Source organism: Acanthaster planci, linkage group LG01, assembly GCF_054643075.1.
Source record: "Acanthaster planci isolate LZ-2023a linkage group LG01, COTS_SCS, whole genome shotgun sequence".
NCBI classification, from domain to species: domain Eukaryota; kingdom Metazoa; phylum Echinodermata; class Asteroidea; order Valvatida; family Acanthasteridae; genus Acanthaster; species Acanthaster planci.
Window position 1 is genome coordinate 36,666,458 of NC_141777.1, and position 15,605 is coordinate 36,682,062.

The following is a 15,605-nucleotide window of genomic DNA, read 5'->3' on the forward strand; positions in this document are numbered from 1 at the left end:
GAGCGTGACTTGTACAAACTTCACATACTCAAAGGCTTTTTCACAGAGATTGCAGCCTGCAGTAAAGACTACGCTGATTGGCGCTGTCGAGGACTTGTGAAATTTGGTCAGCTTGATGCGACATTTGCACGTACATGTACCTGGACAAATTGACCTACATACAACTCCCCCTACGTTACGGTTACCAGATGTTTACGTAAAGTTCTGAAGGGTTTTTCAAGAAGGTTGAAGAAACATGCCCCAGGGCTGTGTCCCCCTTGGATATTTGTAATGGAAACAACTGGCGAACTTCATACACAAAGGCAAACAAAGTACAATAACAGCTCCTGACATCTAATCCAGCCTCTTTTCATAACTGATTCAACTAGTTTGTTGAGCAAGACTGATTTGAGTTGAGCAGCTTCCGGTATCACTTAACCCACCTACATGTAGTCGCATCCATCCATGTTGATTTGCCCTCACTAAAACTACTTTTGGCTCCCACACCATATCTTTTCAGAACCTAACTATGACAGACTGTGGCCTATTATGGCTATTAATACGCTTTTAAAGTTGGCGGGCATCTTTGCGTCCAGATGTCCAGTACATATATAACGACGATACATTCAAACAGAAATTGGTCATGTGTGCTCAGTTGCATCTTGCGTCACACACGCATAAACCTGTGAACGTGCTGTGAGTTCCCATCAAAGGTCCTTGTAACAGCTTGCCCTCTTCTTTTTCCTGCAGAGAGGTTACACTCCTACATTGACTTTCCCCTGGTATTCTTTCTTCTTCCCTTACCCATGCATTTCTTTTTCACTTTGTGGTTGAAAAGTGTACAAATAATGTATATTTATAAATGTAATGGTAAGAGTAATTTCATTTGGCAACAGACAGAATAATCCATTTCATGAGGTGAAGCCAATTCAGTCACTCCCTAGATCACCAGCATGTTCATGTATTTGTGTGGAGGGCTGCTTTGCAGCATCACGTGACTGAATAGAACTTGTCAATTGCCAACAAACCCGGGGTTTAGAGGAAAATAAAATGGATGCATGCAAGCAAGCGCATGTCAAGCAGAATACTGGAGAGCTACATGTAGGACAGACTCTGATTGGAAAGGACCACAGAGGATAGGCTTTTAAAATGTCAAACAGCTAGGTGAAAAAGAGAACTCCTTCATTTTCAGCTGACATGTAATATTTGTGGTAATGCATAAATGTATATGTACTTGAGGGAATAGTGGCAAGCGTATCTGGGTCTTTGGTTGGGGTAGGGCCAAATGGATTTTTTTTTTTCTAAAAATGACTGTCCAACTTTTATTGTCATTTGCGAAACAATCTCCCCGAAAGAAAGATGTTAGTTTCGTTTTGAAACTGCCAGCACTTTCAGTTCCAATGGACAATACATTGGCAATGTGTTGACGCTCAGAAGATTTCCCCCCCCCCCATCATATGCTACTTCAGTGGCATGTTTGTGGGCTCTGCCTCTGTAATGTGTATGATGTTCAGTTATTGCCATGAATGTTCGTTTGCGTAAATGACAACTGGAAAAACAACATTCCGTGCCACCCTACCAGTACCTCATCGGATTGCTCACTGTGCCGGTGTTTACCTTCTCGGTGAATGTCCCCGAATGTATAAACAGTTGCCTGGGGCTGGATCGATCGGCCAAGACTTGCATGGCACACAAACAAGGCATGATTGGCCCAGCGTGGTGTAAACTACCGGCACCACTCAATGCTGAGAAAATTGTCTCCGATGGAAATATTCAGAGCATACCGTACATATAGCTGCTTGAAATTTAAAATAGGAGGGGGTTCCACATGATCTCTGTTGGTACACGCACATGTAGATCTCGTAGTTACGCAGAGATTATGCACGGGAGGGGTACTGGTACGGTGCGTGTGAATACAAATTCACACCTTATATAAATAGAATGTATTTGGCCCCGTGTACTCGTCTGTCATGTTTATTCGGCAAGAGCAGTATGCATATAATTTTTAATAATGTCTTACAGACATACTGTAACAAGGACACATCGCCATTTTCATCAGTTTTGGTGAAAATTACATTTTTGCAATGGTCTCTCAAACTGTCAGATGAATACCTTAGGGCACAGCACACCTGACTACTACCAGGGAAGTTTAATGCCAAGGCCAGCCTATATTCCCCTAGTCTTCTCTCAAATAAATATATCCCAGGGTACAACACACCTAACTATGGTACTACCAGCTAAAACTGTTGCATTTTGGTTTTAAAGGGTTATAGAAATAGGAAACATTCAATTCGCACACTACATGCAGTATGGCACACAATGGACCATGTTGTGTTTGATGTAGCTTCGGCCAACAGGGCAAACACTGTTTCAGGTCTAAAAACACACGGTAGGACTGTGTTTTTGAACTTTCTACCTTGAACTGAGACAGTGTTTGCCTGTGGGCCAAGCTACCGTGACATCAAACACAACATCAAACACAACGTGGTCTATTATTCATAGCTCACTACAAGAGCCTAAACTTAAACTTGGCACTGTTATTGACAAATAATACTGCATCGGAACCATGACTGTGACAAGATGCTCATAGAGAGCTACATGTACATGTAGACATTTGAATTGGGGCTATAAACAAAGGTTGTGAATGGGCTCAAGGGGCCAGGTGGCCTGCTCTAGGCGTGGACCCTCCCCGATACCAAATAGAACTTCATACAGCAAGTGCCGAACCACACAAGTTCTTTATTCACAAGATTGGACTCTTTGATCTGGGCTGGTATCACTTGGAATGAGCCATGTGTGACCTAGACATTTTGTTCCTTGATCTGGGTGAACTACTGTGTTTTGAAGGGCTGATCATAAGTTAAGGGGCTTGTTAGGGGTCAAGGGGATTGTGCAAAATCCTACAAAATGCTGTTTTGGGGAACACTATAAGTTACCATTTGGAGTTTGTCTTGTCTCTAAAAAGTAGGAATGGGATTTTGCTGTGTACATTTTGTAAAGGCATTGACCAGTGTTCTTGTCCACAGTAAGAACGGTGAATGATCCCGATAAAAACTGTAAGTGGGTCCTTGTTGGAGTATTCTATAGTGTTCAACTTCAGAGATGATCGTAATCGTCCCTAATCCAAATTGCAGTCAAAACTGGAGTACTTGTTCAGTTATACAGGGAAAGTAACTAGGTACCAGCAAATTTGATTTGAACCTGCAGCTTTTGCAACTCGCAGGGAATTTCACTGGCTTCTGTTCAGTCAAATTGTTTGTTCGTCTTTAATTAACCAAAAGAAAACGTCTTTGTGCAGATACATGACTTGGTCATTTCCGGAGCACTTTTCGGTGATGCCTCCTGCATTACAATCCAGGACGTCAATTTTAAGAAGACGCCTCACTTTTTGGTTGTGAGTCTGTCTATTTGTTTTCCGTTGGATTCTAATAAGATTTGCTGTGGTTTGTTTGCAGTAACAGCAGACATAAATCAGGGTATTGGATCCTACAACGTATGTAGGCCAATCGTACATTGCAGAATTTTGGAGCTTTTCATTCAAATACATCAGTCCACTGTGCACACAATTCCATTTTATCAAATTTCCTGCCATATTTTCTCAGAGCCCCCTTGCATCCCGAACGCAAAATATACCGCAGTGTTGAGTCTGGGTCGCGCAACTCTTGTCCACTTGCTGGGAACTGCAGCTCAGGCTACACATGCTTCTGATCAAACAGGTCGAAGAGTGTTTTTGTTTGCCCAAGATGTCTTTAAATAGAAGATGTTTTGGCAGCCAGCATTAATATCTGCCATCTGGAGGCAGCTGTTTGTCATCATGGAAAAGACTGGTATAACTAGCCAGGGCTGCTGTGTACCCATGTGGCACATTCGCGAGAGTGACAAAAATAACAAACATTAATACTCAGACTCTGTCTGACAGTTGAGCCGGAGATCTCTGGAGATGTGCATGATTAATTAAACCAGGTCACTGCTTCAGGCTGTGAACATACTGTTGAGATCTTGCTTCTTGTTTGTGTTTTTTTTTACATTTTTGTCCTGGAGATTAAATGAAATGGTTAAAGGTGACGGTATTACTCAGAAGGGTTTCTTTGGTATCTTTTTTCTTTGATTGAAAAAAAATCCTTTGATTGTCACAAATTCAGCAAACTTGTCTCTCAACTTTGCTAATTACATAAATCTCCAATCTACGTGTAGGAAAATAACCCTTTCATGAATCAGGTTTCAGGAATTTATCACCTTCCTCAAGAACTTCCCCCAACTGATCTTCCACCTTCCCTCCTGATAGAACGGATATAAAGTCACGGCTGATTTGAGGCAAAATCAATTTGCCCCTGCTTCTATATTCAGAGGGAGTGGACCATTTTTCCTTTTTTTTTATAGTCAGAATGATCCGGTAGTTTGATTAGTACTCTTAGTGGTCTTAATAGAAAGTGGATCAGTGGCTTCCACTTCCCCTCTCGGTTCATTCCTCGGTGATTGGTGCTTTCATTCCTCTGTTGTCATCCTCCCATGACAGCACATCTTCCCCCAGGGGAGAGGGGATGGTCCATGAATTAATATACTCCTCTGTCCGTTTTAACTTCCTCGGGAGCCAGATGAAAACATCGGGCTTGAGCTTCCTGGACCGCATGACGGGGTGCAGTCAACGCTGTATAATCATTGTATAGTTGTATAATAATGCTTTCCAGTCAAACCACTGGTAATGTTGAGAATCAGACTATAATTTTCTTGTCCCACATTGTTCCAAGAGAAACCATGTAAAAACTCGTCTATTTGCAACATAAGGCATCATCATACTTTGCAAATTAAGCAGAAAGGGTCCAATGGACCATGAATTAAGCTAGTGGTAGTACTCGTTCACATTTATACATCCTTTTGAGTGCAATTTGCAGTGTGAACAGTGACGTCCTTTCCACTCTCTTTGCCTCAAATGTTTCATCTCTGCTACGTGCAGAATTTATACACAGTGACATGTACAGTACACACTACATACACCCATCTTGTAAACTTCATGCTATGGAATATAAACAGGCCTACTACAGGTACGGTACTACAGGGCAGAAAAACAGTTCCCAAATTTTGGCCTGTGCTTGTTTCCCACTTTTGACCCTTTATTTCTGCACTATCCCACTCCAAGATTTGTTAAGTGACGTTGGGGATATCTGAAAGTTGTGGCTGCAGCTTACAAGAACATGTCCGCCTATTGAAGCCCCCGGCCAGCTCCACTGTCACTCCCCCATAGCCAGCTATGTCACTGTAGGTTTGAGCCAGTTGATTCCGACACGGCTCTTCGTAGCCTAATAGTGCCTGCATGACACGGGTGGCCCACAGCGGGAGACACTCGCACACCCTCTGAAGCCTCCATACGACAAAGCATGGCACAACAACATTTTGCCTGTTTCCACATTGAAATATAAAAAGAGATCTCTCTGTATTTCAATTCCTCGTTTTTTTTTAAGCTCTCCCTCTCAAGCCTTGTTGTAGAGATGAAGTCCTACAAGTAACTCACACGCAATGCGAATTTCACTTTCCAGATAGTCAGTACCTGTTCAGATAAAAAAAAAACAACTTGCAGTCAGTTTGGAGTGAAGGTACATGTATAGTCGTTGCAGTGGGGGGGGGTTGGCAAGGGGGCACTTGGGAACGAAAATAAAAAGGGGGAAAAAGAACAGAAATAGCCAGAGAAACAAAATGAAGCAACTCTTGCCCCAGGGAAGAAATCCTGGTGACAGGCGCAAGACTTGGTGGTATGGCTTCACAAAGACAGCATGAGAGCTTGAAAGAGAACAGATGGGTTGATTGGTTGTGGAGTTAATGGGACTTTTACATGACTAATTGCCGACAACCCCCAAAGAAGCCCCATTATTGATGGCTGTTGCTTTGTCACGCATGCTGCTCATTCAAAACATTTTTTTCAAATGTGCTGACACCAGTCTGCTGGTTACCGAGCATTTCTTTGTAACAGTAGAAAGCTTTTAGCAATGTATGTACATGTATGCTTCCATTTGCATCAATTCTGCAAAGTGGAGAAGTGTGTCTGCCTCTGGGAGGAACTGGCTGTTCAGCTTACGTGACGTGCATCCAACATGTAACATGCGGTACATGTAAATTCAGAGGCGCACAACTGCCCCTAGCCTCCTATTTAATACAGATGCATCCTGGGGAAATAGGTGAAAACAGTCTGCACGTGCACATTGTTCTTACGGGAATTGAGGGTTGATGGGAATATCACAGTGATTGATGATACATTTTGTCAAATCCCAAGGCAAGTGAGCTTTATTTTGCCATCTTGTTGTCATTCTGGTACCGGTACCTGCCACCCTCCCCCCCCCAAGAAGCGTAATTCCTCCCCTCCAGAAATGAATACAATGTTAATGGCTCCCCTAATCGCATTTGTTCAAAATAGCATTCGCAAGCAAATTGCTCCCTGATGTGAACCCCTGTGGTTCTAGTTAGATTTCAGCATTTGGATTCCTTTTTAGCCATGACATTTTCCTTTTAAGCATATCCTACAATGCTAGTGGAAGTTATGCCATTCATTTTTATTGGCGGTTAAAGTCAGTGTCGGTTTTTGTGTTGGTTTTAACTGGAGCCATTTTGTGGAGATACGTTACTGCAGTGTGCATATTCACGAGCCTACCGGTACATGTGTACATGCATGGTCTGCAGCCGATACTCAAGAAATGAATTAATTAAAACCTACTCCAAAAAAGGGATAAATTTATAATGAATATCTCACTATGACACTGAATTAAGTGATGTTTGCACTATACAATTTGAGTCACGCTTACACTAATGGTGAACTCACTCGTTTCTCACACCCGCAGGACCTTTCCAAACTGTAAATTTGGAGACAAATGTTTATTCATCCATCCCAACTGCAAGTATGATTCTCGGTGCAGCCGGCCCAACTGTCCCTTCACACATGCAACCAGGAAACAAGGCAACCTAGTCCCCATGAGTCCACCAGCGGTTCTCCTGCCTCCCACACAAGGTAGGGTGTCAAGACAAGACCAGAGTTTGTAGTGAATTACCAGTGACCGATGCAGACGTTGGGATTGCGAACTCCTTATGATGGGAATATTCGGAAAACAGCCATTAACTTTAGTGTGGAAGTTTCAGCCCCCTTTTCCAGAGAATCCATGAATACTTTCTCCGTTTGAAATCCCGTGATTGCATCCAGTAATGAAAAGATTTGGCAGATCTGGAGCCTCGTAGAATCAATTCAACCTGGCGTTTGTTATCCCATCCCTGTTTTGAGAGAGTTTTCACACTCACATAGTTTGTACAACTAGAAAAATGATGAAGACTGCCTAGGTGGTCCCATCCGGTACACAAGAACCACATTTTTATGATTAATACTTGCTTGATTGTGTCCCTGTTGTAAAAGGAGGACATTTAAGTTTTTATTTCTAAAATGGTGGTGTTCATTTATCCATGACAACAGGGCTGCAATTGAGGTTCATGTACATGCATTAACCGAAATCAGATAAAACTACCTTTTGCTTCCCGATGAAGGCACACTTTATGATTATACACTATTAATGGAACCTTTCCCTATTAAGTGTTAACCTTTCTTACATTCTCTGCCAGATAAGGATTATAGAAAGAGGCATTTTTCCTCTTACAGGTACATGTACATGTAGCTTGCATTTCACCGTGGCAGGCTAATTCACATGTGTTTTGTCAGATACAAAATTCTCATGGATGTAGGTAACTTTTGTTCATACTTAACAACTTAATACTTGTGTAAAAATACATCTGTGCATGTTCATGCAAAATGTGTAACATTACTGTCTCTCCATGGTTCAGCAGTCGTTGTTCTTCATAACAGAAATATCCAGACAAAACCACAGAGGGCTTGATGGACCTAAACATTGAATGTCCAAGAGGTTTATCTTGTGTAGCCTCTTCAACAAATGTGTTAAACTGAGGTCCTGAACCCAATTTTATGTTGCTGCTTACCAGTTTGCAGAAAAGTCATTCTTAAGTACATGTAGTTTAGAGGGTATGCGGAAACACCATGTGGATTATCTCTTTTGTGAGTATGTGTGGTTCTGAAAAGATCCGGGTCTAGCTAGTCCTTGTGTAACTGATCAAGTTTCTAATCTTGCTGGGTGCTGTGTGGAATACTCTCATGCCTTATTGCTGGAGGATGCATTGTATGTGATGCGAAGTGTTGCCAATGTATGGGAGGGTGACAGAACTAGTGTACCTATAAGGTTGACCTAGGGTAGAGGAGGCCCATCGGTCGGGGCGGGACGTTGTTGCCTGGGTCTTGACTTGACTTCTCTTGAAATCCTTCCATTGTAGTGCTGTGGAGGTGTGGTGTAACTTGCCCGGCAGGCTGTCCTGGTCACACATGTTGTATGCCCAAGGGACGAGCATGATCAACCGAGTTCCTGATCTTGGGAAAATGAAATGGGAGCTTGCACTGGTCTTCCAGGGTTCCATTGGGTCGCCTGGACACCTCCACATCCAAGAAGGAGGTAGTGCCATCTCTTTCTTGATCCATGGTGAACTGTATGCTGGCACTGAGCCTGTTGAAATGTTCCAGGAAATCACCTAGTTTGTCTTGACCACAAGGCCATATGATAAACATGTCGTCAACGTATCTGGGCTAAACTCTCGGGTGGAGATCATCAGCTGTGGCAATGGCTGTCTGTTCAAATTGTTCCAAGAAAATGTCAGCAAGAACCGGGGATATAGGTGATCCCATAGAGGTTCCGGTGGTTTGCTCAAAGAGCTTGTCACGCCACTGGAAGCTGGTGGATGCTGTGCAGGTGATGAGTAGGTTTTGGATCTGGGCTGGGAGGAGGTCTGTTTGTTCTTAAATTGATGGGTCTTGATCCAGGTGTTCTCATGTGATCTTGCAGGCATCGGTGGTAGGGACGTTGGTGAAGCATCAAAACTGACCATGATATCGTCGGGGTTGCAGGGTTAGGTCTTGGACGAATGTGGCAAACTGTTCCAAGTTCTAGATAGGGCGTTTGGTGTTGCCGAATAGTGGGTGCAGGATCTTAGCAAGGTGCTTGGCGACACTGTAGGTGGGACCTCCACAGGATGCTACAGTGGGGTTATGGGGATGTCCGGCTTGTGGATCTTGAGCTGATGGAAGAAGCGAGGACATCTGGAGCTGGAAACATTGGGTTGGCAGTACAGGGTTGTAGAAAGGTTCCCAGATTGCTGTAAAGCAAGTAACTTGGTGCTTACTAATTACTAAATGGTGCTAATTCCATTTCATGGTGGTGCTTGGTATGGTTGTGCTAACGGTTGTGTGCACATAGAGATTTCCATTGTGATACTACTAAGTCAAGCAAATTTGTCCTGGAAGATCAGCGTGGCTTCTGCCATGATTACATGCACTTGTTACAGTCATCTGTAATGTGCTTAGCAGCCTCTGTGAAATTGAGCCCAGGTTAGAATCCAGTAAATTTAATGGTCAACTTCAGGAATTTGCCTGATTAGTTTGATTGCGTTTTCTTTCTCTTGCAGTGCATGCGCCCTCTAAGGCATCCAGATTGTGCAAATTTCACCCCAACTGTACAAATGGACAGTGCCCTTTCTTCCACCCCAAGGTAGGTGGCATGACCCGTTGACTCCAATGATGAAATTGTTTGGAAAATTAGTTCTGTGCACTTTAAAGTATGTGCACAGGGCAAAAAAAAGGGATTTTTAACGTAAGTCTTTTCCCAATAAAATCCTTCACTGCAGTATGAAATGAAGTTTCATACTTGTATAAGAGGTTTTCTTCCGAAAGAAATCCACTGAGCTCATGTACATGTAGGCTCCACTCCACCAAAAACCACCAGGCATGCTGATGTGCATGGAAGTGTTCCATTTCATATTGATGCAAAGCCAGTTGTGGATCTGAAGGAAGGAGGGGTTTGGAGTCGGCCCTTCCCTGCTTCCCCCCCCAATGAATAACTATTTTCGTAAAAAGGAAGAAGGATGACATCCTACTTGTAGCGTACATGTAAACCTATTTGAGTCCTTGTCCTCCAATTAGCAAAATGCCAGAAAAAAGGGACGCAGTTGACTGAAAGGCCTTGAACTCCGAAACTCAATTTGTTTCTTTTAAATTCTCCCAAGACCGGCTTCCTGCCGCAATGCTTCCAAAAACACAACTCATTTTCAGCATACAAAAACACGCTGTCTGGAAAAGTGTACATTTTGTGACAACTTAACCCGGCCCTGGAACCTAGCCAAACCCTTCCTGTGTACCCCAACAAAAGAATTCTATTGAAGTGGTCTATTTATAGTTACCTATTTCAGGAGCACAAAATGAAAGTAGATGTCTCCTGTATCGATGAATGTTACTGGTGTAGCAAAACTTGTTCATAAGATTTTCATAGCAATGGCAGCACATGAGTCCTTCAAGATCTATCGGGGAAATTTGTTCCGTAGATATTGACTACTGTTACTGCATGAGGTGTACATGAGGCTTGAAAGTTGAAGCTCAGAGAATATACAGTTTACGCCCTCTTGGACGGTTGAAAAATGCACAGTTGTTTTTATGAATGAATTTCAATCAGCAAATTCATTCAGTTCAGTTTTACAGTGATATTTACTATGGTTATTTCTACATGTTGGCACCCCTTCCCCAGACCTATTTTGTAGTTGCAATCACGTGTGTATGTTGAATGACACCACTTATGCATTGAATATTGACAAAACTCTCGCCTATGGAACCTGATCCTGCATCATGTAATGCCTGAACTCCAATCTGTGGTATGTAATGAGAGGAGTGAACTGCCCCCCCCCCTCAGGCTCCTCCACCTGCCAAATGAGTGACATCGAATCCCACAAGTGGAAAGAAACAATTAAGTTTCAGTCTGGATTTTTTTCTTCAAAAATGTTTCAGATCAGGTTCTAGCTGGCTAAATCTAAACAGTCACCCACATTTTTTTAGTTAAATGCCTACATGTATGTTTGCAATTAAATTGTTTTCAGTGCAGTGCCAAGTACAATTTTGTTCTTGCCGATTCCCTGGGTTATAGCAGCCATTTGTAAACATTTACCATTTGAGGACCGAGAGCTAGAGCCCAATTCTGAATGATTGTTGTAGATCGTTGGTGCCTGAGGAAAAAACTCTTTGTATACATTGTATATAAGTGGGGGGGGGTGGGGAGAGATTGGATTGACAAAGCCATTTAAGAAAATTCCCGAGTTAGTAAATGTTGACTCATTTGATTGAAATTCAGGGTAGTGCTTGTTTACCCCTAGTCTGGTGCGTATGTCTCACTAGCAGTTCTCAGCATTGACTAGACAGCCATGCTGCCTTTAAAAAAAGTAATGACAGTGGACTCTGTAGGTTGGACTGTAAGTAAAATGTTTTTACGATATTGATCTGTCTAAATCTGCCTTGGGTCCAGGCTCTCTGAGGCACTTTCACAGTGTCTGCAGGGGTGAGGAGGGGAGATGGAGAGATTTATCATGCCCCTCCCCCCTTGTTAACAGTTCTGTATAGTTTGTTGAAAGGTGCCTGGGCTTTCATGATCTAACATTGTTGCTGGGGTTTTGAGAGGACTTCCTTATGCAAGATCATTCCCAACTAAGACACATCTTATGACTGCTTCCCGCATTGCATTTGATGAAAAAAAGCTGCAAGTGTGTGCACCGTAAATTGTGTCATTTTGTTATAAGACGCACGGGCTTACCAAACAGATACGGTCTTGTGAAACAGATCACGATTTTATGGATTAGGTGTGGTTGTGTCATAAAACACGACTTGGAATTTAACTGTAGACTTAGGTCATGTTCTCACTCGATATTTTTCTCTGTGCCCTCGTGGAAACTTACCTCTAACTCTGGTCAGTTACACCACTGTGCATGTACTGGCTCAAGTGGCCACGTTATGCGGAGGACATCTCAATTTCTTCCCCACTACCAAAGCTGGTTTTACTCACACAGCACCCAATCATGTTTTTCACTGTTCTGATCGAGAAGTCTGCCGTAATAATGAAACAGAAGAAAGGGCCATGTCCACAATGCTATATCACCAAAAAAAGAAAAAGATGTGTATTTGAGTGTATCAGTGGGGAACCAGGGAACCATTCTTCACAGGAGGTAGTTTAATGCATTCGTGGATGTTGTACGGCACAGTGCTGTTTGATTGGTTCCTACGACCACATCAGCCTGTTACATTAAGTCATAAGGAGCTCGATGTGAAACAGGGACAAATGGGTAATTCAGTGAGAACAAAGCTACATTTATATTAAGTGAATGTAACCGGCTCTAAAAAGGATGTGGCGACAAAATTTTTCTTTTTACCCTCACTTTTTTTTTTCTGGAAATAATCTAGGTATAAAGTGTGATGTCCATCGCAACTGCATGCGCATGTAACGCTAAAATAGACTGGCCCCTGCATTTTTTACTGTTTAAAAGCATTTTCAGCTTGAACATGTACACAGGACATAAGACCACCTCGTTTGTCTGGTTCCCAGATGTAAATGTATAATACAGAAATGACGTCATCTGAAAAAGAGTGCCTGACTAAATGTATGGGGAACTAGGGGGACTCCTTTACTGTATATATTTCTCAAGAGTACCCCATCAAAAACACGTTACAATTACACAGTAGCAGGATTCTAGTTGATTAAACAATTTTGGCACCTTTTGGACATAGTTTTTATACCAAATAAAAACTTTTTTTATTTTGCTGACTCGCAGGTCTACGGCAATGCCCGCATTGACCAGAAACCAGCCAAAAATGTCAACTTTTCAGTTGACTTGATGAGTGGGGTGGGCTTACACTTCTTAAGCCGTGAACTACAAATGATGATAACAACAAACCTTTTGTCGGAGTGATTTTAAGGCAAACCTTAAAGCCCAACTTTTCAACGAAGCGTTCGCTGTGTTCTGCTTAAGTTGTAATGTGTATTAATGTTTTTAATTTCCAATATCTGATTGGTTTTTTAATCAGTGTATATTTTAATGCTTTAAAGCTTCCTCTTTGACAGACTTTAAACAAAAACAAGCGTGAAATGAAATTAGTCAACCACTGATTTAAGTCGAGACGTGTTAAGCTGGGGTTTTTTTAGGCGACTCAGGGCACTTTCCGCTAATTGCTCCTGACACCAGTCTTGGTATAAAACAAGGCCCTCAAGACATGTCTCGAGCTGACGTTCAGCAAAATCTGCCCGTGGTTCTGCTCTGGCCAGGCACTTGGTTGATCACCACTTCACTCCATCTCATATCTCACCCTCCGGGGTTTTCCTCTTTTTCTCCCCCAACACTCAGATGTGTCTCTTTGGACGAAGCTGCACTCGTGTCGGCTGTACATTCACCCATCCCCAAGTTGCGACAGGAGCCGCACTCAAGTGGTCCAAGCAGATGCACATTAGGTAAGGCAACAATCCGAACGAGGAACTGTACCGTACTGCATCTCCCTCCCCCTACGGCTAGACCTCGAAGAACCGTCTTTGTCGAAATTGAAAGCAATCCATCGATTTTAACACTGGCAGCTTTTAAAGAGGCACCTGTCCATGTTGTAAGTGGGTTGAATAGGGTCACACAAGTAGGTCTCACTATCACCCTTGACATGGCCAGCTTGACACCGACCATCAAAGCTATGAAGTATAAACCATTAAGTAGTGGACGTCAAGGGGAGAGGGCTGCTCCTTTTTTGTAATTTTGAGGGCGATATTTGTTCTCTGTTTTTCCTATTTGCCATTAAAAGGCAGAAGTTTCAGCAATAATGAGAAATCATATGCCCGTTTGTGTGTGCTGGTTACCCTTTCATGTTGGGCCCCCCCCCTTTTATAAAAACTGGGTACCCCTGCACCCTTTGAATGATTTCTGGATCTGCCACTGCTGTTAAATTTTCCACGGATCTCACTAAGATGCAGGGGTGAAACTGTTACAGGCATCCGGCTCTTGAACTTTTTTTTCTATTCAATTCCGAGCCTTTCAGACATGGGAGAGCTGTTCTCGCTGTTGCCCCAAGCCTCACTCAAAGCAATTAGTGATAGGTTCTGGGAATTAACCCTACACCCCCACAAAAGTCCTAAGAGTGCAATGGCAGTACTCTCGCAAATTGTCTTCAAATCAAATGTAGATGCACGCTGTCTTTCTTGACGCACAAAGTGAGTTTGCATGTCAGTTGGGATTGGCAGGGTGAGGCTCATTTGCAACTTCAAGTGAGAATACGCCTGAAATTTGTCTTGCTCTTGAATCAGATGAATTTTTATGACAGAGGCTTCATCACCTATAAGTGCCAAAGTGTTGTCGTGCCGTAAACAAATTCTACCAGCAAATTTGCCCCCCCCCCGTTTTTTATAACAAAGTAGAAGGCAGTCAAACATTTGCTCAAGATGTGTGCCATTTGGGGGTTTACAATTGTTCAGTCTTTTCCTTGTGTCTTATAATGAAAACATTTTACCTTTGACAGTGGATTTCTGTTAATAGAATGAGGAACATGTAACTAAATAATCACTACATCCATCGGTGAATCAAGAAATCGAGTAAAACGTACAGACCTACATCAATGGTGACATAGTTTCCCCTCAGTATCAATTATCGCCTTCTTCTTCTGCTCTCACCTTCCCCTCATAAAAATGTGTTGTATAAACTAGCTCGGCGAAAAAAACAGCCAAAGGGATCCTCTTTCAGCTGGGACAATGAAGGAATTTTGCCGTAGTCAAAGAATAAATTTGTGTAGATCTGTGTTGTCTACGGTTAATGGTACGAAGAGACGTCGCGAAAGATGTCGTCCGTACTGCACCCAACCATTATGAACTGTTATCCAGTATGTTAATGAATTATGTTCGGTTACTGACATTCTGTGTGTAGATTTAACACCTTGGAAACAGCTGTTTAATGTGGCAATTTCAGTGCGACATTATACACTACACGTATCAAATACGGCATCTACATGTATCAGGGGACGGCATAACTTTTGCGGCAGTACGTTGTACCACGTGCGAGCAGCATTGTGGAGAATTTTTTTATTCCCCCTGGATGGGATGCCAGTCCATCGCAGGTATCTTCCCCAGCTAATGCTGGTACCCATTTCTACTCCTGGGTGGAGAGAGGCAAGCAGGAGTGAAGAGGCTTGCCAAGGGCCACAACATACTGTGGATCCAGAGGGGGTACAGAAGAGGTCAGGCTGTGGCCTTCTCCTAAGATTAATGTGTGTCTTTTAAGAAAATGGTAAAAAAGTGATTTGTTGAATCATTTCGATCCCCTATTCCCTAGAGCATGTAAAATCCCCCTAAATTTAGCTTCACACTTTACGAAGGCCACAAAGTTCTGCATGTTTTTTCCAAATCTTTGCTTGCAATTTGTTGCCCCCCCCCGGAAAATTTATTTGTGTACCCGCCCCCGTATGCCTGTAATGTAACAGCTAAGCTTAGAACCCTAACGGTCCCAAATCCTCCGATGTCAATATGATTTTACATACACCCTGGGGGTAAGGCTAGATTTAATATGGATTTTGTGGTTCCGTCCACGTTTTTTTTTAGACCTCCTTCCCTCCAAAACAGACAGCGCTGCACAAAATCATGCGTTTGACCTGGAAAAAGAACAATTCGTGCATGAACGTGACAAAAAGAATGGACAGATTATTATTCTCAAAGTACTGGCGAAGCCGCGCTCTTTGTCTGTCCCTTGAAACGTGCCACCTG

General features: G+C 42.7%; 1 protein-coding gene across 1 annotated transcript in view; it reads left to right on the forward strand.

Moving 5' to 3' along the window:
* The window catches only part of zc3h14 (zinc finger CCCH-type containing 14), a 40,643-nt gene that overhangs the window by 19,722 nt on the left and 5,316 nt on the right, over positions 1 to 15,605 (forward strand). The window contains exons 11-13 of the mRNA XM_022238311.2: positions 6,807 to 6,973; positions 9,475 to 9,557; positions 13,222 to 13,325. Of these exons, the coding sequence (XP_022094003.2) occupies positions 6,807 to 6,973; positions 9,475 to 9,557; positions 13,222 to 13,325 (354 nt within the window). The remainder of the gene's footprint in view (positions 1 to 6,806; positions 6,974 to 9,474; positions 9,558 to 13,221; positions 13,326 to 15,605) is intronic.